Source organism: Pristiophorus japonicus, chromosome 20 (assembly GCF_044704955.1).
Source record: "Pristiophorus japonicus isolate sPriJap1 chromosome 20, sPriJap1.hap1, whole genome shotgun sequence".
In the NCBI taxonomy this organism is placed as follows: Eukaryota; Metazoa; Chordata; class Chondrichthyes; family Pristiophoridae; genus Pristiophorus; species Pristiophorus japonicus.
The window spans coordinates 15038679-15066395 of record NC_091996.1 but is presented as its reverse complement, the minus strand read 5'-3'; the positions used below and the strand labels follow the sequence as shown (position 1 = coordinate 15066395).

General features: G+C 44.6%; 1 protein-coding gene and 1 pseudogene across 5 annotated transcripts in view; both read right to left on the bottom strand.

The window, feature by feature from the left end:
* ass1 (argininosuccinate synthase 1) overlaps positions 1-27717 on the bottom strand; it is a 143140-nt gene that overhangs the window by 91516 nt on the left and 23907 nt on the right. For all 5 annotated transcript variants that reach the window (XM_070863783.1, XM_070863785.1, XM_070863786.1 and 2 more), the window contains 4 exons: positions 27432-27500; positions 25132-25320; positions 2981-3037; positions 1237-1311 (listed from right to left, as the gene is read on the bottom strand). In XM_070863783.1, the coding sequence (XP_070719884.1) occupies positions 1237-1311; positions 2981-3037; positions 25132-25320; positions 27432-27500 (390 nt within the window). The remainder of the gene's footprint in view (positions 1-1236; positions 1312-2980; positions 3038-25131; positions 25321-27431; positions 27501-27717) is intronic.
* LOC139233271 (U2 spliceosomal RNA) lies at positions 21769-21947 on the bottom strand (annotated as a pseudogene).

The following is a 27717-nucleotide window of genomic DNA, read 5'->3' as shown; positions in this document are numbered from 1 at the left end:
TCTGGTTACTGTAAACTCACTCAGGTGCAACCTGATCCATCTTTATTCCAGCCCAAGAGTGCCTGCATGACAAAGACACCCAGCTTAGATGCAGGTGACCAAGCACACATGCGTACAGCCCAATGACCTCCGAACACGGCGCCCTCTGGTGTCTGGTGACCCCCAAGCATTAATACATAAAAACACTCATCAAGAACAAGGATGTCCATCAATATTTTTTTATATTTTGTTTTACATGCCATTGTCAATATGGATTAGCCAAAGCACAAGTTAGATGCAGAGCACAGCTTCCTGTAAACTGCCCCAAAAACATGCTTATAGAAACATAGAAAATAAGTGCAGGAGTAGGCCATTCGGCCATTCGGCCCTTCGAGCCTGCACCACCATTCAATGAGTTCATGGCTGAACATGCAACTTCAGTACCCCATTCCTGCTTTCTCGCCATACCCCTTGATCCCCTTAGTACTAAGGACTACATCTAACTCCTTTTTGAATATATTTAGTGAATTGGCCTCAACAACTTTCTGTGGTAGAGAATTCCACAGGTTCACCACTCTCTGGGTGAAGAAGTTTCTCCTCATCTCGGTCCTAAATGGCTTACCCCTTATCCTTAGACTGTGACCCCTGGTTCTGGACTTCCCCAACATTGGGAACATTCTTCCTGCATCTAACCTGTCTAAACCCATCAGAATTTTAAACGTTTCTATGAGATCCCCTCTCATTCTTCTGAACTCCAGTGAATACAAGCCCAGTTGATCCAGTCTTTCTTGATATGTCAGTCCCGCCATCCCGGGAATTAGTCTGGTGAATCTTCGCTGCACTCCCTCAATAGCAAGAATGTGCTTCTTCAAGTTTCAACCACAACATCTGCTGCAGCAAAGTGACATTTGGATTTTCCACACCAAGTGGTCTCTACTGCCAATTAGAGATAAAACTATAGGCAGTCTTATGTTTAGAACTCGCATCATCGAGGAAGAGTCCAACATTTCCCAAACTGTTTCAAATCTATGACAGTCTTTCTTGGGAATAAAACCCACTCACAAACCCGAGGTCTCAAACACGGCACTGCTTTTTAATTATTGTTTCATCAGCCAAACTTCTACACAGTAACCCATCTAACTAACCTAGAGTCATTATTAGAACAGGAAGTCTGGGGTTACCTCTTCTCTAAATAAATGAAATCAAACTCCAAATCAGTTTCCAATACACTGTGCAGATGTTGGCATTCTAACAAACCTTTGCATATTTCATCAAATCATCGCGTCCCAAGAATCGATTGAAGAACTCTGGTAACCTCCATGGGGAGATGATCTGTGATCAATAGAAAGTAAAAAAGATATTTTAAAAAATCAACTAAAGTTCTGAGATACTTGGCAAGTTTTTATTGATCAAAGTAAAGAATCTTTAAATTCACCAAACAACTCTGAAATGACTCAAAAACTTTCTATATGAACAGAATTTTATTTTTTTGACCCAGGAAGTTGGCCATAGGCACCAAAATTCTGCAGATATTTTCATGGCAATGAAATTATTGAGCTCAAGAGGCTCTAGGGAAAGAAATTTTGCAAAACAACTGCATTTTAAAAACACATATCTGGGTTCAAGTAAACCAACATCAAGTTAATGCATTTGAGAAAATTGGTCTTTTACAAGCAAATATTCCTAAATAGGCTGCAACTTGCTGCAACACAGAGGACAAACAACATTCATCTGCTTGTAATAATTTGTCTTTATTTCGAGACTGTCTTCCAAAAAAATGTTACATATTCACCTTTTCAAATGCAAATATTTACTCCTTTCCCTACAAAAAAATTGAAAGGGCTATTTCAATCTTTTATAAACTAAATTTAATTCTTTGACACATTTAAAAAGTGTACATTTAACGTATGTATTACAAAACGTTATGTAAAAGGTTGTTTTGTATCAAACAATAATGTTTTACTCAGCCTCTCTTCTCTGACAATCTTCGGGTTTTTAAAAGCCAAGCTTGGCATCAGCTAATCGCTACCCGATTTACACTTTTCAACCTGTACTGAACTACCTTGGTCCATCACCTTGGTTTCTCAATATGAAAAAAAACACAATTTTTTTTAATATTTAGAATTTTAAAAATGAAATGCGAAGAAAAGGAGTCAGGACACTAGTACAAGTTTTTTCCCCCTTTTGTTTTTCCATTTACATGGTTATGGATTAAGGCCACTGGTAAATAACTTCACATTAGTTTTGAGGTTCAAAGTGGGATTATCGATCCTTTTTAAATTAAATCCGATGAAACAAAAGGAGGATTACCCGGGCTGCAAGCAGAGCTCACCACAAGCTGCTTCAGACGGTGAACTACAAGAATCTACCAAGCTAGTTGTTCTCAAAACATTTTTTGTGCCAGGCTCCATTGTCTTAAACTTTCTTGGGTAGGTCTAACCAAAATATTCTCTGCAGACACAAAGGAGAACCAAGTAGGAGCATGCTCTTTACTTTCTATCAACAGAGCCACATCTTCTGTTGCCCTCCTCAGTCTGCAGAAAGTGCATTTAAAAAAGGCATAAATGCCAAGAGCCAGCTCACAGATGCTACATTCCCAGAAACTGGCTTAAAACAAGACCAATGTAAATTAGATAAATATAAAGAAGGTGTTGCCCCACCAGGCCACAAGCCAAAAATTGATTATTTATACATTTTTAAAAAGCGATAAAAATAAAAGCCTAAAAATTTGAAGCAAACAAAAAAATGCTACAAATGCACAGCAAGGCAGTCAGCATTTGAAAGAAGGTGGTCAACATTTCAGATGCCAATTCTAATAAAAGGTTCCAATTAGCATGTTAGTCACTTTCCCTTTCAAATATTGACTGGCTTATTATGCATTACCAACCTTTTCTGTTATTAATATTTTTAACTGGAATTTATCCAGGATATATTAAATTAAGTCACAACTACAAGTTTGATACAAGAAATATATATTTACAATATGACACAAAGCTCTTACCTTAACTTCAGGATACAGTGAGTAGCAAGACAATTCAAACCGGACCTGATCATTTCCCTGAAAAGGAAAATAAATAAAGTTAAAAGATATTGGGAGAGCTACACACAGTAATATCAAGCACATGATCTCCACTTCTAAGTAGCTCCTTATGTCCTGCAACAAGGAAACGCAATTATTTACAGCTGCCGGAAAATTTTAGGCTAGGAATTATTGTTGGAAATTTCAGTCAATGAACACTTAACAGGACATTCCCCTCTTTTACTGTTTTAATGCAGAGGTTAACCCTCTTGTTTTAAATAAGTCGATGCCTCCACTAAAAGTGCAGAGAAATATACAATGGGCTCACTTTTGCCCACACCCATTTTCTGGAATATTGCCCAAGTTACGCCCGCATTTCTAGGCTAGAAATGCGGCAGAAATATTTTGCCAAAGTTTCCCCGATGTATAATTCAAATTTGCCGCCGCGTAGTGTGTCCAGTCGCCTCAGGGGGTGGAGCCTGCTGTCTGCGCCAAAAAACGATGTCGTACCTTCTGCGCATGCGTGACAAAAAACAATGACGTTTTTTTCAATGGATGCACATGTGCAGTACATCTCTGGGTTGGCAATCGGCCATTTTTTAAAGCCAGGTGTGTGATTAAACATAGAAACATAGAAAATAGATGCAGGAGTAGGCCATTCGGCCCTTCGAGCCTGCACCACCATTCAATATGATCATGGCTGATCATGCAACTTCAGTACTCCATTCCTGCTTTCTCTCCATACCCCTTGATCCCTTTAGCCGTAAGGGCCACATCGAACTCCCTTTTGAATATGTCCAATGAACTGGCCTCAACAACTTTCTGTGGTAGAGAATTCCACAGGTTCACAATTCTCTGAGTGAAGAAGTTTCTCCTCATCTCAGTCCGAACTGGCTTACCCCTTATCCTTAGACTGTGACCCCTGGTTCTGGACTTCCCCAACATCGGGAACATTCTTCCTTCATCTAACTTGTCCAATCCTGTCAGAATTTTATATGTTTCTATGAGATCCCCTCTCATTCTTCTAAATTCCAGTGAATATAAGCCTAGTCGATCCAGTCTTTCTTCATGTGTCAGTCCAGCCATTCCGGGAATCAGTCTGATGAACCTTATCTGCACTCCTTCAATAGCAAGAATGTCCTTCCTCAGATTCGGAGACCAAATCTGCACACAATACTCAAGGTATGGCCTCACCAAGGCCCTGTACAACTGCAGTAAGACCTCCCTGCTCCTATACTCATATCCCCTCGCTATGAAGGCCAACATGCCATTTGCTTTCTTTACTGTCTGCTGTACCTGCATGCCTACTTTCAATGGCTGATGTACCATGTCACCCAGGTCTCGTTGCACCACCCCTTTTACTAATCTGTCACCATTCGTATAATAATCTGCCTTCCTGTTTTTGCCACCAAAGTGGATAACCTCACATGTATCCATATTATACTGCATCTGCCATGCATTTATCCATTCACCTAACCTGTCCAAGTTCCCCTGCAGCCTCCTAGCATCCTCCTTGTAGCTCGCACTGCCACCCAGTTTAGTGTCATCTGCAAACTTGGAGATATTACATTCAATTCCTTCGTCTAAATCATTAATGTATATTGTAAATAGCTGGGGTCCCAGCACTGAACCCTGCGGCACCCCACTAGTCACTGCCTACCATTCTGAAAAGGACACGTTTATTCCCACTCTTTGCTTCCTGTCTGCCAACCAGTTCTCTAGCCACGTCAATACATTACCCCCAATACCATGTGCCTTAATTTTGCACACTAATCTCTTGTATGGGACCGTGTCAAAAACCTTTTGAAAGTCCAAATACACCACATCCACTGGTTCTCCCTTATCCACTCTACTAGTTACATCCTCAAAAAACTCTAGATGATTTGTCAAGCACGATTTCCCTTTCATAAATCCATGCTGACTTGGACCGATCGTCACTGCTTTCCAAATGCGCTGCTATTACATCTTTAATAATTGATTCCAACATTTTCTCCACCACCGTCAGGCTAACCGGTCTATAATTCCATGTTTTCTCTCTCCCTCCTTTTTTAAAAAGTGGGGTTACATTAGCTACCCTCCAATCCATAGGGACTGAACCAAAGTCCATGGAATGTTGGAAAATGACCACCAATGCATCTACTATTTCTAGGGCCACTTCCTTCAGTACTCTGGGATGCAAACTATCAGGCCTGGGGATTTATCGGCCTTCAGTCCCTTCAATTTCCCTAACACTATTTCCTGACTAATAACGATTTCTCTCAGTTCCCCTTTCTCACTAGACCCTCGGTCCCCTAGTATTTTCGGGAGGTTATTCGTGTCTTCTTTAGTGAAGACAGAACCAAAGTATTGCTATTTATTCTCTATAGATAGCATGTGCTCCTGTGAGTGGTGCAAGGGACCTACACTAGTCTTCACTAATCTTTTTCTCTTCACATATCTATAGAAGCTTTTGCAGTCAGTTTTTATGTTCCCTGCAAGCTTATTCTCCTACTCTATTTTCCCCCTCCTAATTAAACCCTTTGTCCTCCTCTGCTGAATTCTAAATTTCTCCCAGTCCTCAGGTTTGCTGCTTTTTCTGGACAATTTATATGCCTCTTCCTTAGATTTAACACTTTCCCTAATTTCCCTTGTTAGCCACGGTTGAGCCACCTTCCCTTTTTTATTCTTATGTACAATTGTTGTAGTTCATCCATGTGATATTTAAACGTCTGCCATTGCCTATGCACCGTCAACCTTTTAAGTATCATTCTCCAGTCTACCCTAACCAATTCACATCTCATACCATCGAAGTTACCTTTCCTTAAGTTCAGGACCCTAGACTCTGAATTAAGTGAGTCACTCTTCATCTTAATGAAGAATTCTATCATATTATGGTCACTCTTCCCCAAGGGGCCCCGCACGACCAGATTGCTAATTAATCCTCTCTCATATTGTTCCTCAACATATTGGTCTAGAAAATCATCCCTTATACATTCCAGGAACTCCTCCTCCACAGTATTGCGACCAGTTTGGTTAGCCCAATCAATATGTAGATTAAAGTCACCCATGATAACTACTGTACCCTTATTGCACGTGTCTCTAATTTCCTGTTCGATGCCATCCCCAACCTCCCTACTACTGTTTGGTGGTCTGTACACAACTCCCATTAACGTTTTCTGCCCTTTGGTGTTTCGCAGCTCTACCCATATAGATTCCACATCATCCACGCTAATGTCCTTCCTTACTATTGCATTAATCTCTTCTTTAACCAGTAACGCTACCCCACCTCCTTTTCCTTCCTGAACATTGAATACCCCCGGATGTTGAGTTCCCAGCCTTGATTACCTAGGAGCCATGTCTCCGTAATCCCAATTACATCATATCTGTTAACCCCTATCTGCGCAGTCAATTCATCCACCTTATTACGAATGCTCCTCGCATTGAGACTCAGAGCCTTCAGGCTTGTTTTTTTTTAAAAACACTCTTTGTCCCTTTAGAATTATGTTGTACTGTGGCCCTTTTTGATTTTTGCCCTTGATTTCTCTGCCCTCCACTCTTGCTTTTCACCTTCCTACCTTTTGCTTCTGCCCCCTTTTTAATTTCCTCTGCCTCCCCGCATAGATTCCCATCCCCCTGCCATTTTAGTTTAAACCCTCCCCAACAGCACTAGCAAACACTCCGCCTAGGACATCAGTTCCAGTCCCACCCAGGTGCAGACCGTCCGTTTTGTACTGGTCCCACCTCCCCCAGAACCGGTTCCAATGTCCCAGGAATTTGAATTCCTCTCCCTTGCACCATTCCTCAAGCCACTTATTCATCTGAGCTATCCTGCAATTCCTGCTCTGACTAGCACATGACACTGGTAGCAATCCTGAGATTACTACCTTTGGAGATCCTACTTTTTAAATTTAACTCCTAGCTTCATAAATTCAGCTCATCCTGTTTTTTTACCTATATCGTTGGTACCTATGTGTACCACAACAGCTGGCTGTTCACCCTCCCCCTCCAGAATGCGAGAAGAAGTGCTGTGTGACAGCATTGGAAAAATCAGATCTGCAGCAATACAAGATGCAACGCAGTGCAAGGATCAAGAATTTCTTACAGGATGAAGTGGAGGCACTAGTAACTGTGATTGAGACCAGACGGCAAGAGCTTGGCACCAGCAGAGGTCACATAAAAGTCCCACTCAAAGAAATGAAGAAATGCTGGAACCAGGTTGCAGAAGATTACTGCACAACGGTGACCACCACGAGATCTGGAGGCCAGTGTAAAAAGAAGTGGCAGGACCTTGGGTCAAGTAGTTAGTATAAGTAATATTTTCATTTATTCAATGCAATTGCAAATATGACCAGTTGTATATGTCCCACCCAGCAGAAAGACACCCTCTCTAAAAAGTTGCATTTTCATCTTTGCAGAGGAAGGTGGCACATAAAAGGGAAAGAACTCAAATAGGAGGAGGCCCGGCAAATCTGCAGTCACTAACACCATTGGAAGAGAAGGTCGCTGCTTTAATGGGTCCTGCCTGGAGAAAAGCAACCATCACTGCACAAGCTGGGCCCACACTCGAGGGAGAGGGCAAGTCCTGCAAATTCCAGCGCAGGCTAGCTATGCTTTGGTTCCTGGGGATGTCTCCGTCAGCTACGCTTTGATTGATGCAATGTGCTATTATTTATCGTGGTCCTTCATATCAGCCTACTGCCTGCGCTGTGTAAGTCTACTCATGCCACCCACCCTGCCCCCTCCTCTGCTGCTAACCATTTGTCTGTGTTCTGTTATATTTTGCAGAACTTGAGGCCGACCCCGACGATGCAGATGATGATTCAAAAAGGATGAGCCCGAAGAGGAGAACATCTTCCAATCCCACCCTCCAGACCAAGAGCATGGGGGTGAGGGGGAGAAAGGAGAATGGAGATGGATGAAGCCCCAACTGTTTTACTGACTTTGGTGGAGGTGCAGGTACCGCCCATTGAAGTGCCAGCCCCTTCCGTGACTAGTGGTTTGAGTGTTGGTGGGACATTCCATTGTTACTTAACGTCAGAGGCTGCGGGTGCCAGTGGTGGGATGCAGCAAGGCACACCCCGGGTCCCACCTTCCGAGGCTGCAGGTCCCAGTGGTGGGATGCGAATCACAGCCGTAGGGAGGAAGGGAAGGAGAGCTTGACTGCGCTCTCCTGAGGTGCAAGATCTAACAGATGTGGTTCAGATGATGGCAATGAGTGGGGAGAGTATTGACCTTACACGACCACTCCTGGACACCATCAGTGGGATGGGTGATGAGGTAGCGGGACTGCCGGGAGAAGTAACAGCAATCTCACGAGAAATGGGAACGATGTCCGGACCATGAATGAGGGACTATCTTAGGCAGCTGAAACCATATCAGTGACCATGAGGGAGGGAATGTCACAGGTAACTGATGCTCTGTCAGTGAACATCAGAGAGGGAATGTCAGAGATGGTGCAAACACGATCACTGAACATGAGGGAGGGAATGTCACAGGTAGTTGAGACAGTTTTGCTCAACATGAGGGAGGGAATGTTGCAGGTCATTGAGACACTGTCAGGGTGCATGAGGGACAGCATGTTGGAGTTAGCTGCTGCAATAAAGGAACATGGCCAGACCCCGTGCCCACTGACAGAATCAACTGCGACTCCCACACCAAGCTAGGCCCTCCACATTGCCGCCTGCCGCCCCCCCCACCCAGTCAACAGATGCGCACTACCAGAGATCTTAGAAAGAATAAGCTTGGTACCAATCCCAGAAACACTGCGCCACTGTCTGCGGGCAAGGGTGGTGGAGTCACCAAGAACAAGTGCGGCCTTAACATAAGGTGGAGGAGAAATGGGTGCAGCCTTTCTTTGCTGTTATTATTGTTACAAAAATCTTTTAATTTGAGAACAGTAAGTTATGTACATTTAAAAGTTAGTAAGTGATCTTGAGTGTGTAAGTGATTGTAACTGAAAACTTTAAAGTTTGATAACTTTAATAAAATTATTCTTGTAAGTACAAAGAACTGTTTGTTAAACTTTTGAATAAAATATATTTTACATTAAATCAGAATCATTTACATTATTTCTTCCATTAACAACAGAACTTTTGAGGTAAAGAAGAATTATTTCCATCTTTTGTTCCATTAACACAACACAACACAACATTATGGAACAGGTCCAAACAGTAAACACGGTCCATGTGGAATAGTTGTCGCTGAGCCTTCAGGCAGCAAAATGTTCACGGATGAGCTGCTGGTGCAAGGCTCGAGCAATCGTTAAAGGGGCACGATGGCCCGCCCTCCTCCGCCGGGTTCAGATATTTGCATGGCTTCCTCGTTCTCCTACTCGTCATCTGCATCTTCCTCATAATCAGCCACTGTCACCTCAGGTGGGTCTTCTCCTACCAGCTGCTGCTGCCTCATGATGGCCAAGTTATGCAGCATGCAGCACACAACAGTGAACTAACCGACAATCTCAGGGGAGTATAGCAAGTAGCCTCCGGAATGGTCCAGGCATCGGAAACGCCGTTTCAAGATGCCAATGGTCCTCTCGATGATGCTGCGCGTTGCAATGTGCGACTTGTAGTATTACCGGTCAGCTTCTGTCTGGGTTACACGTATGGGCATCATGAGCCAGGTGGCAAGGCCGTACCCTTTGTCTCCCAGTAGCCAGCTCTGCCGTTCTGGCTGCTGCTGAAACATGGCAGATATAACGCTCTCGCGTAGGATGTACACATCATGGGTTCTCCCAGGGTATCTTGCATCGACTGACATGATGTGATGCATGCTGTCACACACTAGCTGTATATTAATGGAGTGGAAGCCTTTTCTGTTCCTGTACATCTCAGAATCCACCAAAAAGGTGCTCACAAGGCGACATGGATACAATCAATGCAGCCTGTACTTTTGGGAAGCCAGAAATCATGGAGAAGCCTGCAGCCCTGTCACGCATTGCTTGGGCAGTCATGGGCAACTTTATGTAGTCATTACTCTGGGCATATACTGCAGCTGTCACCTGCCGAAAGCAGACATGTGTTGCATGTTGACAGAGGGCACACACATCCCCAGTCATAGCTTGAAACAATCCGGAGTGCAGCTGGAATCTTCACTTCAACTGACAAAGCAGTCCTCCCGACACTTCTAGGTTGCAGGTCTGCTTTCACCAACTCACAAATCTGAGTTGCAACTTCTTTGCGGAAACGCAGCCTTCTGACGCAGTCTGCATCACTCAGGTGCAGGTACGAATGCCTGTCTCAATATACATGTGGGCAAAGCCTCCTGCCTAGCATCCTACGGGCTCTGATGTTCCTCATGCGATGACGTCGATCAATTGTCTCCGACGTAGCATCATCATGCAGAAGGCTCGCACAAGGTATGGCATTGTCAGTATTGACCCCATAGTTAAATGTGACCTTTGCAAGAAGCTCAAAACGGCAGGAAGGTAGGCAAGACAAGTTCTTTGTTCTCTCTTCTCTTCCCTCTTCCCCTCCCTCCCCCCCTGCCAAGGTCTGTATGGATGGACCACACCCAGGTCTTGTGACTTCTCCACCGCCCTCCCCCAAACTCATCGCAGTCTTGTGTCTAATGCAGCAGCCTTCTGATCGTCACCTCCCTTCCTGGGCTCAGTGAGAAGCCTTCCGATCGCCACCTCTCCCCCCGGGGCTTGTTTTATAGCTGAGCCCGTGTCCGGGCACGGGACCGATTCTGACAGCCGGCGCTACGAACCGCCCTCAAGCCCTGCTTGAAGACATTCGGTGGTGGCGTGTGAGAAAAAAAAAATGAAAACTTCAGAAATCCAAGAAACTTCCATTTACTCCATTGAAAAGGTAAAAAAAGTTGAACTTTATTATGGATATTTCAAGTCTTAGCGACTCCCTCCAAAAACTTTGATGAAAAACAATGGCGCCTTTCAGCACAGATTTTTCAATGTGCGCTGCTTTCTGTTAACTCATCAGAAGGTGTTTCGGTAGTGGCCAGATACGCCGTCCTAGGATAAAACATTTTTGGGCAAACTGCGAAAAATGTGACGCCAAAAAAGCTCAACGTAGAAAATTCGTAACTAAAGTAGTTATGCCGGTGCAGATTTCAGGGGGAAACTTTGAATTAAATAATTACACCAGTAAAAATGGCACGCGCTAAAAATAAACGGCACAAATGACATATGAAAATTGAGCCCAATGTCATTAACAGTTCATTCACCAATGTGGCCAACAGTAAATTCTAGGCTGGTTTGTAACTATAGCACAATTAAAATCATGTCAGCAACTTTTATACTTGTGCAACCAAAGCACTGGACTTTAAAGTATAGAATCAGTTATTCAGTCACAACAGAGGAAAGTAATCCAAGCATTCTAAAATATCAATGAAAGTTGCACTTAATACCTATTTTGGGGCCTTGCAAGGGGCCTCCAACGCACCCCTTCTGGACGATAATGAAACATTTTTACCTGCTTACTAGTCTTTCTTCAAATGACTAGCATACTACTGTGTATATTTTATAAATACTAGCAGATTTACATTGGTAATGCTCACAATAAGTTAAAGGATATTCTGTTTTATAACAGTAGGAATGTTACAATTTGTTAAAGCACAATATATTATCCTATTACCATGGTATAACTGTGTCTAAGCTGACCTGTTCCCTTAATTGCAAAAGGCCTAATCGGCACATTCTGAGGTCTTCTGGTTGTTGTTGTACATCAAGAAAATCAGCATGAAGTGACCAGTTTTACATAACACAATAGGAGCAGGAGTAGGCCATTTGGCCCCTTGAGCTAGCTCTGTCATTCAATAAGATCATGGCTGATCTGGGCTTAGCCTCAACTCCACTTTCCTGCCCGCTCCCCATAATCCTAGACACCCGTGTCATTCAAAAATCTGTCTATCTCCACCTTAAATATATTCAATGACTCAGCCTCCACAGCTCTCTGGGTTAGAGAATTCCAAAGATACACGACCCTCTGAAAGAAGATATTCCTCCTCATCTCCGTTTTAAATGGGCGACCCCTTATTCTGAAACTATGCCCCCTAGTTCTAGATTCCCCCACAAAGGGAAACATCCTCTTCTGCATCTACCCTGTCAAGTCCCCTTAGAATCTAATATGTTTCAATAATATCAGCTCTCATTCTTCTAAACTCCAATGAGTATAGACAACACCTTCATTTCAGGAATCAACCGGGTGAACCTTCTCTGAACTGAACTTGTCTTCCTCTTTTTTTTACATTTAAAAAGATGCTACTTGTTCATTGGCGACGATTTGTTACTATTCCGCCAGTCAACTTTCAATCAATGTCCTCAGTTTATTTCCAGAATGTCCGCTCATTCACAAACAAGACCCTTCCCAACAGTGACCTTATTGTAGATGACTATTGACACCTGGACCAAAACATGGCTCACAGGTGGCAACATCTTCCTTAGAGGCTGCCCAAACCTGGTTATATTTTTCACCACCTTCACCATCCAAACTGCTGCAAGGATAGCAGAGCGCTTATCTCCATGTCACCTTGGCCTCCCAACCCCACTCCTCTGGTTTCATCTCATTGAGAACCTTATCCATTCCGCTCATCTTTTATTTAAAATCCGCATCACTTAAAGCCCCTCCCCCATCCCGTCCCATGCCAATTTCCTCCCACAATGTCCTCCCTTCCCTCAGCCTGTGTTTCAAGACTCCTCATTCTCAGGTGATTTCAATCATCATCATTTCCTTTGAATTCACCACCCTCCTGCACTCTCCAAAATTAACTCACCCACCCAAATCTATGACCAGCCCATTGCACGTGGCCCCTCGGCACCAAGTCAATCAATCAGCAACAAAGCTACAACCAACCACTTCTCACCCTGCCCTCCAACAATCCCACTAATTTCACCAACCACCCTTGGCAAAAGAAACTCTCCGAGTTGCTTATAACCACATTCTTGAATTCCAAAATCCCTCATCTTTCGCCCTTACTCATCATGACACTTCTGCAGCTGCCAATTTTTTTCCACTCTCCCCTCGATCTGCGATTCCCTTGTCCGCAGCAAAAGTATCACTTTTTCCCCCATCTTTATCGTTCCCCGTCTTTGCTCCCTCAAGTCTGAGGGATGCAAACTTAAAATAACTGGTGTTATGTATGTAAACATTACCAATGTGTAAGACTTGCCAACAGGGAGCACACCTGTGGGAGACCAGAGGGTCACCTGCACACCGTGGGCAAGCAAGTATAAAAGGCAGTCTACCATGCCGCTTCCTCGCTTGAGTTACATTAAAAAGAGACCAAGGTCACAACAGTTTGAGCTTATAATTATACAGTCGTGGAGTTATTCTGAACATAACAATTAGCACACAACTGGCCTAGCTATCTAGCATCAGAACTGGCTTCACTATACCAAGCAGTACCAGAGTTCAAATCCCACCATGGCAGCTGGGGAATTTAAATTCAGTTAATTAAATAGCTCAAATAAAAAATGCCAGCATCAGCAATGGTGACCATGAAACTATGGGATTGTTGTAAAAACCCATCTGGTTCACTAATGTCCGGACCAGGGTCAAAGAGGGCTGCGTCAACGCCCCAACCCTCTTCTCAATCTTCCTCGCTGCCATGCTCCACCTCACAGTCAACAAGCTCCCCACTGGAGTGGAACTAAGCTTAAGAACCAGTGGGAACCTATTCAACCTTTGCCGTCTCCAGGCCAGGTCTAAGACCACCCCAACCTCTGTCGTCGAGCTACAGTACACGGATGACGCCTACGTCTGCTCACATAGAGGCTGAACTCCAGGACGTATTTACTGAGGCATACGAAAGCATGAGCTTTACGCTAAACATCCGTAAGACAAAGGTCCTCAACCAGCCTGTCCTTGCCACACAGCATTGCCCCTCCAGTCATCAAGATCCACGGCATGTCCCTGGACAACATGGGCCATTTTCCATACCTTGGGAGTCTCTTAACAAGAGCAGACATTGACAACTAGATTCAACACTGCCTCCAGTGCGCAAGTGCAGCCTTCGGCAGTCTGAGGAAGAGTGTTTGAAGATCAGGCCCTCAAAACTATCATGAACTCATGGTCTACAACTCTGCATTAATACCCATCCTCCTGTATGGCTCAGAGTCATGTTCAGTAGACACCTAAAGTCGCTGGAGAAATACCACCAACGATGCCTCTGCAAGATCCTCCAAGTCCCCTGGGAGAAACATAGAAAATAGGTGCAGGAGTAGGCCATTCGGCCCTTCAAGCCTGCACCACTATTCAATAAGATCATGGCTCATCATTCACCTCAGTACCCGTTTCCCGCTTTCTCTCCATACCCCTTGATCCCTTTAGCCGTAAGGGCCATATCTAACTTCCTCTTGAATATATCCAATGAACTGGCATCAACAACTCTCTGCAGCAGGGAATTCCACAGGTTAACAACTCTCTGAATGAAGAAGTTTCTCCTCATCTCAGTCCTAAATGGCCTACCCCTTATCCTAAGACTGTGTCCCCTGGTTCTGGGCTTCCCCAACATCAGGAACATTCTTCCCGCATCTAACCTGTCCCGTCCCATCAGAATCTTATACGTTTCTATGAGATCCCCTCTCATCCTTCTAAGCACCAGTGTATAAAGGCACAGTTGATCGAGTCTCTCCTCATATGTCAGTCCAGCCATCCCTGGAATCAGTCTGGTGAACCTTCACTGCACTCCCTCAATAGCAAGAACGTCCTTCCTCAGATTAAGAGACCAAAACTGGACAATATTCCAGGTGAGGCCTCACCAAGGCCCTGTACAACTGCATTAAGACCTCCCTGCTCCTATACTCAAATTCCCTAGCTATGAAGGCCAACATGCCTTCACCGCCTGCTGTACCTGCATGCCAACTTTCAATGACTGATGGAACCATGACACCCAGGTCTCGTTGCACCTCCCCTTTTCCTAATCTGCCACCATTCAGATAATATTCTGCCTTTGTGTTTTTGCCACCAAAGTGGATAACCTCACATTTATCCACATTATACTGCATCTGCCATACATTTGCCCACTCACCTAACCTGTCCAAATCACCCTGCAGCCTCTTAGCATCCTCCTTACAGCTCACACCACCACCCAGTTTAGTGTCATCTATAAACTTGAAGATATTACACTCAATTCCTTCATCCAAATCATTAATGTATATTGTAAAGAGCTGGGGTCCCAGCACTGAGCCCTGCGGTACTCCATTAGTCACTGCCTGCCATTCTGAAAAGAACCCGTTTATCCCGACTCTCTGCTTCCTGCCTGCCAATCATTTCTCTATCCACGCTAGTACATTACCCCCAAATACCATGTGCCTTGATCTTGCACACCAATCTCTTATGTGGGACCTTGTCAAAGACTTTGTGAAAGTCCAAATACACCACATCCACTGGTTCTCCCTTGTCCACTCTACTAGTTACATCCTCAAAAAATTCCAGAAGATTGGTCAAGATGACCTCCCCTTCATAAATCCATGCTGACTTGGACCGATCCTGTCACCGCTTTACAAATGAGAACAGACGCACCAACATTAGTGTCCTCGACCAGGCCAACATCCCAGCATTGAAGCACTGACCACACTTGATCAGCTCCGCTGGGCAAGCCACATCATTCGCACGCCAGACACGAGACTCCCAAAGCAAGCGTTCTACTCGGAACTCCTTCACGGCAAGCGAGCCAAAAGGTGGGCAAAGGAAATGTTACAGGGACACCCTCAAAGCCTCCCTGAAAAAGTGCAACATCCCCACTGACACCTGGGAGTCCCTGGCCAAAGGCCGCCCTAAGTGAAGGGCGTGCAAGCGGGAAGGCGCTGAGCACAGAGTCTCATCGCCGAGAGCATGCAGAAAACAAGCACAGGCAGCGGAAAGAGTATGCGGCAAAAACCTGTCCCACCCACCCCTTCCCTCAACGACTATCTGTCCCACCTGTGACAGGGACTGTGGCTCTCGTATTGGACTGTTCAGTCACCTAAGGATTCATTTTGAGTGGAAGCAAGTCTTCCTTGATTCTGAGGGACTGCCTATGATGATGATGATGGTTAGGGAAGGTAATCTGCTGTCCTTACCTGGTCTGGCCTATATGTGACTCCAGACCCACAACAGTGTGGTTGATTCTTAACTGCCCTCTGAAATGAGGGCAGAAGCAAAAAGATAGAAAGAAGAAAAGTAAAAGTGGAGGGCAGAGAAACCCAAGGGAAAAAGAAAAAAGGGCCACATTATAGCAAAATTCTAAAGAAGCAAAGTGCATAAGCAAGACAAGCCTGAAGGCTCTGTGCCTCAATGCGAGGAGTATTCGGAATAAGGTGGACGAGTTAACTACGCAGATAGCAGTTAATGGTTATGATGTAATTGGCATCACGGAGACATGGCTCCAGGGTGACCAAGGCTGGGAACTCAACATCCAGGGGTATTCAACATTTAGGAAGGATAAACAGAAAGGAAAAGGAGGCGGGGTGGCATTGCTGGTTAAAGAGGAAATTAATGCAATGATAAGAAAGGACATTAGCTTGGATGATGTGGAATCGGTATGGGTGGAGTTACGGAATACCAAAGGGCAGAAAACGCAACTGGGAGTTGTGTACAGACCACCAAACAGTAGTAGAGAGGTTGGGGACAGCACCATCCTAGACTGGGTATTAGGTAATGAGAAAGAACGAATGAGCAATCTTGTTGTGCGAGGCCCCTTGGGGAAGAGTGACCATAACTTGGTAGAATTCTTTATTAAGATGGTGACAGTTAATTCAGAAACTAGGGTCCTGAACTTAAGGAAAGGTAACTTCAATGGTTTGAGGCGTGAATTAGCTAGAATAGACTGACAAATGATACTTAAAGGGTTGACGGTGGATAAGCAATGGCAAACATTTAAAGATCACATGACTTCAACAATTGGACATCCCTGTCTGGAGTAAAAAATAAAACATGGAAGGTGGCTCAACCGTGGCTAACAAAGGAAATTAAGGATAGTGTTAAATCCAACGAAGAGGCATATAAATTGGCCAGAAAAAGCAGCAAACCCGAGGACTGGGAGAAATTTAGAATTCAGCAGAGGAGGACAAAGGGTTTAATTAAGAGGGGGAAAATAGAGTACGAGAAGAAGCTTGCCGGGAACATAAAAACTGACTGCAAAAACTTCTATAGATATGTGAAGAGAAAAAGATTAGTGAAGACAAACGCACGTCCCTTGCAGTCGGATTCAGGTGAATTTATAATGGGGAACAAAGAAATGGCAGACCAATTGAACAAATACTTTGGTTCAGTCTTCACGAAGGAAGACACAAATAATCTTCCGGAAGTACTGGGGGACCGAGGGTCTAGTGAGAAGGAGGAACTGAAGGATATCCTTATTAGGCAGGAAATTATGTTGGGGAAATTGAAGGCCGATAAATCCCCGGGGCCTGATAGTCGGCATCCCAGAGTACTTAAGGAAGTGGCCCTAGAAATAGTGGATGCATTGGTGATCATTTTCCAACAGTCTATCGACTTGGGATCAGCTCCTATGGAGTGGAGGGTAGCTAATGTAACACCACTTTTTAAAAAAGGGAGAGAGAAAGCAGGTAATTATAGACCGATTAGCCTGGCATCAGTAGTGGGGAAAATGTTGGAATCAATTATTAAGGATGAAATAGCTGCGCATTTGGAAAGCAGTGACAGGATCAGTCCAAGTCAGCATGGATTTATGAAGGGGAAATCGTGCTCGACAAATCTTCTGGAATTTTTTGAGGATGTAACTAGTAGAGTGGACAAGGGAGAACCAATGGATGTGGTGTATTTGGACTTTCAAAAGGCTTTTGACAAGGTCTCACACAAGAGATTGGTGTGCAAATTCAAAGCACATGGTATTGGGGGTAATGTACTGATGTGGATAGAGAACTGGTTGGCAGACAGGAAGCAGAGAGTCGGGAGAAACGTGTCCTTTTCGAATGGCAGGCAGTGACTAATGGAGTGCCGCAGAGCTCAGTGCTGGGACCCCAGCTATTTACATGAAGGAATTGATTTAGATGAAGGAATTGAGTGTAATATCTCCAAGTTTGCGGATGACACTAAATTGGGTGGCGGTGTGAGCTGTGAGAGAGACGCCAAGAGGCTGCAGGGTGACTTGGACAGATTAGGTGAGTGGGCAAATGCATGGCAGATGCAGTATAATGTGGATAAATGTGAGGTTATCCACTTTGGGGACAAAAACGCAAAGACAGAATATTATCTGAATGGCGGCAGATTAGGAAAAGGGGAGGTGCAACGAGACCTGGGTGTCATGGTTCATCAGCCACTGAAAGTTGGCATGCAGGTACAGCAGGCGGTGAAGGCAGCAAATGGTATGTTGGCCTTCATAGCTAGGGGATTTGAGTATAGGAGCAGGGAGGTCTTACTGCAATTGTACAGGGCCTTGGTGAGGCCTTACCTGGAATATTGTGTCCTAATCTGAGGAAGGATGTTCTTGCTATTGAGGGAGTGCAGCAAAGGTTCACCAAACTGATTCCCGGGATGGCTGGACTGACATATGAGGAGAGACTGGATCAACTGGGTTTTTATACGTTAAAATTTAGAAGGATGAGAGGGGATCTCATCGAAACATATAAGATTCTGACGGGACGGGACAGTTTAGATGCCGGTAGAATGTTCTCGATGTTGGGGACGTCCAGAACCAGGGGACACAGTCTAAGGATAAGGGGTAGGCCATTTAGGACTGAGATGAGGAGGAACTTCTTCACTCAGAGTTGTTAATCTGTGGAATTCCCTACCGCAGAGAGTTGTTGATGCCAGTTCACTGGATATATTCAAGAGGGAGTTAGATATGGCCCTTACGGCTAAGGGAATCAAGGGGTATGGAGAGAAAGCAGGAAAGGGGTACTAAGGGAATGATGAGCCATGATCTTATTGAATGGTGGTGCAGACTCAAAGGGCCGAATGGCCTACTCCTGCACCTATTTTCTATGTTTCTATGTTTTTGAAGGTTAACTTAAAAAAAATATATACAGTTGGACCTTATTGGTCGAGGCATCCTTGGGACCTGACCGATGCCGGACCAGAGAATTTTCCGGACCACGGGAGGTCACGCCAACCTTAGATTTGTCTCACTCATTCACTACTGGAACACACTGTATTGATGGAAAATGCACACAGAAACAGCTCAAAACTTAATTAAAATTCCTTATTTTTATTTGGGGCCGCATAAGCAACACAAAACACACACAGCAAGAACGCCGACCCTAGACGTCGTTAGCAGCATGCTCACCGGGTACTGCTAATAACGACTCAGCCGCGTTCTGCGCATGCGCTGCGCAGAAGCCTACTGCGCAGAATTTCTCAGGCTCAGCTTCAGCGCCTCAGTCTGCTGCCATGCTCCGGCTGCAAAACTTGGGGCTCGTTCCGTCTCCGAGTCGACCTGACCAAGGGAGGGAACACCGGAGAGAAGAGGAGCAGCCAGCTCCAGGACACAGCGTGGGGTGCAACCCCCACCGGGAATGATGCCGAACCAGGGATGTTTCCAGACTAAAGAGGTACAACCGGTATAATATTGATGTTGCAGCATAGAAAGAAGGTGACCTCTCAGCCCTTGGCCAATGGTACTCTGAACCCAAGTGAGCAGCTTAGAGCTGACTCTATAGCCAAGAAATTAGGTGCATTTGTGCCTCCCATTCGCGCCCGGGCGGGGTGCGGACATCAACTCCCGCCATATTGGGCAGGAGTTAGCGGCAGCACGACGGTGCTGCGCCCTGATATCGTGATGTCATCACTATGCTCATCGCCCCAATCCCAAAACTAACTTTGGCTCCCCTGCAGCAGCACCGGGCGAAAACACCAGCAGCTGCAGGAGGCGTGGATCGGGCAACCGGGGCAATAATTAAAGGCAAGGTGGCAGAGATAAGTATTTTTTAAAAACTTTTGTTTTGCTGTGTTTTCTTCGTGGGGTCCTTCCTGTGATAGCTCAGCCCGGCATTCTGCTCGAGTGCTGGAGTGATCGTGCGGGTTTCCCACTCCCTTGGTGGCCCAGGTAGGTGAATCTTTATTTGCACAGCCTACAGCGATGGTCCTTCCCTTTAAGTGAGGAAAGGGCCCTTTGAATGCGGCAGCGCTCCATGGCACGTTAACGCGCCAAGGAGGAAGTGGAGCACTTGATTTAATGCTCCACTTCCTTCTGGGAGCGCTAAACCCAATCTTTTGAGATGGAGGAAAACATTGGTGCCTGGCACTACGTTTCCCGCTTCTCAAAAGCTACCGCCCCCAAACAGGGCGATAATCAATTTCTCTCCCTAAATATTTCTCTCTCCTTTCCATTAACAATGAGCGAGACTGAAAGCACCTAACTTCTGTTCAGTACCATCTGTAATAGGATGATTGAGATCAGTAACGCAGCAGCATGATAAACCCAACAAACCAACTTCGATCACACCATTTTCAGTGAGACATGCACATGAATGCTGTGCGTGTCTAGGGGCTAAAATTACATTGTGGAATACTAGTGTATGAAATCCTTATAAATTGAAATGACTCACTCCACTACTTTAGCAGGGATGGTCACCCACTTATTTTAAACAATTACAGTGGGGAGTGAAATTTACGATCAATGCATCAAGGTTCATGTCCCCAGTGTAATTTCAAGGCCTAGGTATTTAGCAGATGGAATAAAAGAAAAACAATGCAAACTGTGGGCTCACCTGCTGCAAAGCACATGATAATTAGGTTGCATCATCTGCTCAATAGTTTATTTGTAACATATTCATTCATGTTGAATGGTTAATAATATTGGCACCATCAGACTTGCCTCATTGTACTATTTTCTTTTTAAATCTGTAGCCGACCTGTTCAGCATTGTATATGCTTTTAGTAGAATCACAACAGCAGCTTAGAGAAAATTTGTTTTTTCCCTGTAAGTCCCAAAACAGGCCCATCTGCTCCCCACGATGCATCAACACTACAGATGGAGAAACTCCTTACATCAAAACCACACAGTGGCCTCAGGACAGCCTACTCTGATCTCATTACTCGACAATGCAGGCAGACATACCTCTTATTACTGGACTGTGTGACTGAAACTTTAGATCAAATAAATTTAATGTAACTACGCACAAAAAATACCCCTGCTGAAATGACTTATGGGGATTATGCATGGAACAGACACATTTTATCGGCAAGAAAACATGAAGCACAGTCAGACCTCGTCAGAGGATTGGAGGGAAAACGTCTGCCTCTCCACTACATGTGCACCACAAGCACTAGAGAGCAAGTGAGCAAAAAAAAACAACCGTGGGATCAGAGGACAGTATCTTTCTTTCTCCCTTGATTAAATACAGCAGCTGAACTGCAGAGAGAAGCAGTACAGGTGCAGCTTCGAAAATCTGAAACAATTGGTGGTAGGGTCGTCCGGAATCCGGACCCACCGACCCTGCTGACCTCTGGGTCCTGCTGCTGCCCGACCTCGGGCCTCACCTCGCCGCCACTCCCTTACCCGGTCTCCTTGCCAGCCCGCCCGAACAGCTCCTTGGCAACAGGGTCTCGCCCAAACAGCTTCTCCATAGTGGCGGGGCCTGCCCGAACAGCTCCCCCACAACGGGGCACGCCCAGCGGCCTCATCGATGGAGCTGGCAGCCCAAACAGCTCCTCGGCGGTGACGGCCCCCTCCCCTCCCCCCTTTTCCGATGTTGCGAAATACCCGAACCTGGGCTCAGGTGTTTCCGGGTTCGTTACGATCGAAAGTCTAGAAAAGCCTGGAATCCGGAACGGCCTCGGTCCAGAGAGTTCCGGATTTTTTTTTTTTGTTCATTCTTGTCAGATCAACTTCAGCACCAAAGATCACTTTGCGCTATTACACTCGATCTTAGCCAAAAGGCCGAGAGGGGAAGCTGCACCGTTCCTGGAAACACTGCAATACCAGGTCGATGCGTGGAGTGGACAGAGCAAGTCCCTGTTCCATTTCCCTGTTCCAAAAAACAATTTAATATTTGGTCCCCAGATATGGGATATTAAACGGATAAGAACAGATACTACACTTGATCTTAGCCAAAAGGGCCAGAGAGTTCCGGATTCTCAACGCTGCACCTGTATCAGAAACTGGGCATTAATGGCAGTGTTTAGTTATAGTTGTTCAGCTTCAAACCAAATTAAAGCACTTTCAGATGAGATGACAGATTTAAAATAAATAAATGCCCTATTAACTTTAACATTCTTTTGCTGGTGTTGATTTACTTGAATGGTTTAAAATAGTTAAAGCTGCTTTTATATTGCTTAGTGACGTCAGCTCTCGACGCATGGATCTACACAGCCAGTTACAACCAGGAAGTAAACTTGCCGGGATTCACGAAGGCCAATAGCCTCTTTTGAGCAGCGAGTTTACTTTCAGGTTGCAGTTACTGTGAGTGACCTATGGTCTGGGAGCTGGCACAAGTCGTGCTCAGTTAGAAGCATCTGTCACTAGTGCCAATCTGTATTGAATACCAGGAAATGCACCACACCTGTACAAGCACACCCATGTCAGAACATGAAAGTTCAGCATTAGAGTGGCAAAACAGAGCTTTAATTTCCACATTCTGCCAAGTTCTTGATCTCATCTGTGTTACAGGGAGGCGGCTAGCAGATAGCAAAAGATGTGGCAGGTGAGGAGGATGCGGGAAGAAAAAGTTCAACATCACTTTCCTCAATCAACATTCAGATCATCTGGTCATTTACTATTCATGTAATACTGCCACATACAAATTGGCAGACGTGCTTGTTTACATTACTCCAGGCAAGTTTTGAGTGGGTGTTGCACCAGAAAACAGCCAGCACATGGGCCTCATCTGCATGCCGCTGGTCAGCGGCCTGCCTGAAATGAGCAGAAAGCAGCTGCTACAAAAGGCTCATCGCTAAAGTGGTTAGTCATGGGGAGGGGTGGCCTAAACTTTCCTTGCGGGACTGAGAGGAGTACCCTTTAAATGGCCTCTTCTGGACCTGGATCCTCTTCACGCAGTCTTCAGCTGGTGGGAAAACTAGACTCAGGCCAGGTAAAATAGCAGCAATGTCATTAATCGACACTGATATGCATATTTAAAGATGAATCCCAGCTGCTTCAGGCAGGTGTCTTTGCTGCCTAATAAAAGAGCAGGTTAAAATTCAGGATTGGTGCAAGAAGGAGAGAAACTGTGGAGCAAGTTACCCAATGCAGTGCACGAGTTTATACTGTGTGGATAGGATTAAAATCGCACCGGTGACTTTACTTGAAAAGTTATCCATTGGCTATAGAGCATTTTGTGATGTTCTGAGGATGTGATAAAATGCTGCCCAGTTAGTCTTGCATTGCAGAATACACTGGACACATAGTGCCACCAAGTGGAGAGGCAGAAAACATGGACAGCTTCGCTTCAATTAAACATTATTCAGCAGCTCATCATCATCATCATCATCATAGGCGGTTCCTCGAAACGAGGATCACTTGCTTCCACGCCAAAAAAAAAGGATGAGTTCAAAAGACGTTTCAATGAAAGACCCGAACTATATCCTGAAGGGTGAAGATGCCGGTGCGTGATTTTTTTTTTAAAAAGCGTGGGGTGGCAGTTGCACACCAGCCACCACACAGGGCTTGACAGAGCTAGGTCTTGGTCCAGTGGCAAGGATTACCACACAAGACGACTGGAGCTACTCAGCTGTGAGGCAGGTGTACTCAGCAGTACTCAATAGAAACGCATGCTTGAATATGTTCGAAGATGGGAATGTCCGCCACGCAATCTGCAAACCAAATCCAGCTGACAGTGAGAAAAGAGGATGAAGGATTGAATTGTGTCTGTTGGGTGCTTGGAAGTTTTGTTTTAGGATATTGCTTTTTTTTTTAAAAAATAAACTCTCTGGAAAATTTGGCTTTGTGTATGTAAAGGACAGGGGAGGGTCTCAACATGTGTGGGTATGGCCAGTCTTGCTTTTTTTGGTCTATGGGTCTCAGTTTGTGTGTACAAGGGTGTTTTAATTTTCTGTACATCAGGGATCATACAGCCCACTCACTGGTTTTGACACAACTACCTGACTCCCAGCTCCTCCAAGACACGTGAAGGAGAACAATCATGCACTTACACACATTTTCAACGGGAGTGGAAATAGTAAAGCAAAGGTTTCCTGTCCTCATTTACTTTGGGCATAATAATGTTCAACATTAATTTTATTTAGAAAAACATCAGGAAGTGCTTTCCAATGCGAACAGCTACAATTTCAGATGAGAGAAAAGGTTTTTCCATTCAAGAGTCAAGGTACCAAATGAATATTCTGCTTCTCTAGATAGTTCTTTGGCAAAAGTACTGCCCAATTGGTACTGAGCCACACAGATCTGTGATGAAATAGCTGATCTCAGTTGCTGCAATGGGGAGTGGGGGGCCAAAACAAAGATTGGCTTCAATGTCTTGGGTTGGAGAAAAGGGCCAAGGTGGAAAAAAGGCCAATAATTTCCCAAGTGGTGAATGCCAAACAAGATTACAAACACACAGGGAAAAGGGAGAGGGAGGGAAGAAGGAAGAGAAACCAATCCAGAAACATTACCTCTCAGGATATTCATTGAATAGCAAATATCTAAGTGCACTTTTATATTTTGGTGGTTCCAAGTTTAGGTCACACGAGAATGAACCAGGTGGGCTCTGTTCTTTTTTACCAGACGAGCCAGTCACCATACGGAACAACTCTCACAAGGACATTTTGAAGAGTGTGCACATGCACGACTGGCTGCGACAACTTGCATACTGCACACGTGCAAAGAAATGGCATCACGAGGACAGCAAAGGCCGACAATGCAAAAGTACACCAAAAACAATATTATCTGTGAGAAGCGTTTTTGAGGTGGAGGATTCAGCGTGTACATAATCCATGCTCAGAACAGTTTGCATATTGTACCTCTAGATGATGTTAAACTGAAGGAGTGGTGAAGACTTGGAGTGATCAATGCTAAATATGTAATGTGTGAATGACTTTCTCCCCCACCATCACATCTTGTCAACCAGAGTCTTGCTAGCTACATGGTTAATTGCAAATGCAGTTGAAGCCCGATCCCAACAGGCTCTTATCACCATGTCCTCAGCACTGTTTCAATATTTTCATGAAAACCATTTGTAGAAATAGGGAAAAAAAATACAAGCTTTTCAGCCAGCTGATAACACAGTTTGTAGTAGAGAGGTGCATTACTTCTGTGGGGGAAAGAGAAGAATAACACTTTTTTTTTTTTTTTAAAGTGAGTTGCCATTAACATACCTTTCCTGTGGCTCCATGGGACACAAACTGAGCTTTTTCCTGTTTTGCAATCTTAACCTGACCCCTAGCAATACAGGGTCTAGCCAGTGATGTTCCAAGCATGTATCGGTCCTCATAAGTAGCATTTGACTGCACCCACGGCCAGATGAACTCTTCTACAAACTCCTTCCGCAAATCTTCAATAAAAACCTGCACCAAAAACACAAAGGACACAGTTTTATTCATGAAGGTTTAAAAAAGCTAATCAAGAATTAAATTTTACATAGATATTCAGTGATACACGTAGATAGCTCGTGATCAACAGATCAAGCATATGACCACTTTTTCTATAAAAAGGCATTCAATAAAAATACTTTATTACAGGATATTCAGCAGCATAAGACAACCTGCTCACATAAGACACCCATACCAATTCCCGCTCCCTCTCTGGAATAGTTGGCAACTGCCAGGTAACACATCCCCTCCCCAGAGTGTGACCATCTTCTCTTGTGATTGATTGACAGCAGTGAAGGTATTCTTTGCTGGCAGGGATTTTATTCCTTTACCCATTCTTGGGTCTCATGGGAAGAGTCACGATTGTGAATCTGGCTGTTGGGAAGTTTGAACAAGTTTCCTGGAGTGATTGCCTCCTTCGAGGGAAGTATCAACTTCCACACAACACCAACTGCAATACGACAAAAGATTGGGAATGCAGCATCTGGAATTACAGTTTTTGTCTCCTTAACCAAGGAAGGATGCACTTGACTTGGAGACGATGCAACAAAGATTCACTAGATTGATTCCTGAAAAGGCTGTCGTACGAAAAGAGATTGAGTAGAATTTCTTTCAGAGGGTCATGAATCTTTAGAATTCTCTGCCCCAGAGAGCTGTAGAGGTTGGGTCATTGGATATATTTAAAAAAGGTGAAGATAGACATTCTTGAACGAGAAGGGAGTCAAGGGTTATGGGGAATAGGCAGGGAAGTGAAGTTGAGGCCAAGATCCGATCAGCCATGATCTTATTGAATGGCGGAGAAGGCTCGAGGGGCCAAATGGCTGCCTCCTGCTCCTATTTCTTATGTAGAGTGGGCCTATACTCTCTGGCGTTTAGAAGAATGAGAAGAGAAGTGATCAAATTGAAACGTATAAAATTCTTAAAGGGCTTGACAGGGTAGATGCTGAGAGGCCGTTCCCCTAGCCTAGAACTAGGGGGTCATAGCCAAAGTTTCCTGTAAGCTGCGCTTTGTTCTGCACAGCCTGTTTCTTTTAGTGCATGGTTCCTTTAAATTTCTGCGCATGCACAGTATTTACAATGGAGAGGCTGGTGAGCGGCCCATGCGGGACCTTTCCCATTACTGAGCGTCTGCATAGCTTAGATGGAGCATTGGTCATAGTCTCAGGATAAGGCGTCGACCATTTAGGACTGAGATTAGGAGAAATTTCTTCGCTCAAAGAGCTATGAATCTTTGGCATTCTCTACCCCAGAGGGCTGTGGATGCTCAGTCATTGATCTCATTCTTGAATATACTCAATAGATATTTGGACATTAAAGGGAATCAAAGGATATCGGGTTAGGGAAAGTGAGGTTATAGAGAGTCATAGAAATTTGCAGCATGGAAGGAGGCCATTTCAGCCCATTGTTGGCCAGCATGGACACAGAGTAATCCATCCTAATCCCACTTTCCAGCTCTTGGTCCATAGCCCTGTAGGTTGCAGCACTTCATATGCACATCCAAGTACTTATTTAAATGTGGTGAGGGTTTCTGCCTCTACCATCCTTTCAGGCAGTGAGTTCCAGACCCCCACCACCCTCTGGGTGGTGAAGAACTTCCCCCTCGAAACCTCCTACCAATTACTTTACATCTACGCCCCCTAGCTGTTGACCCCTCTGCTAAGGGAAATAGGTCCTTCCCTATCCACTCTAGGCCCCTCATAATTTTATGCACCTCAATAAAGGTCTTCCCTCAACCTTCTCTGTTCCAAAGAAAACAAACCCAGCCTATTCAATCTTTCCTCATAGCTAAAATTCTCCAGTCCAGGCAACATCCTCGTAAATCTCTGCTGTACCCTCTCTAGTGCAATCACAACTTTTAGGTTGAGGTAGTAGATCAGCCACGATCTTATTGAATGGCAGGGCAGGCTCAAGGGCCCATATATGCACATGCTCCTATTTCTTATTGTAGAATCAATCCCCTGTTTTACCACTCCACAGTGCAGCATGTTGAGGTCCAACATACTTGAACTACCAAGTTACTGCTGCTAAAGTCATTCTATTGAATTAATTTAGACCACTTAAGTATTACAGTATAGCATTACTCTTACCTTTTTAGCTCCCAGAGACAATGCCTTCTTTCGAGCAGCTTCAAAATCTTCATCCTGTCCTACGTTAGCCTGTTTGTGATGGGAGAGAGAGACTCATTTTATTTACTTAGACTTAATGACCAAGACACTCTAGAAATAAGAAAGTTAATGAAAGTGGTTTCTAGTAAAGAAACTGAAAATCATACGACAGATGATTTGAACCTTCAGGCCATTCGATCTCATCCTTTAAGAATACCAACCCGATCATCTCCATGACAGCATTTAACAGTTTCTTACGAGTCTAATA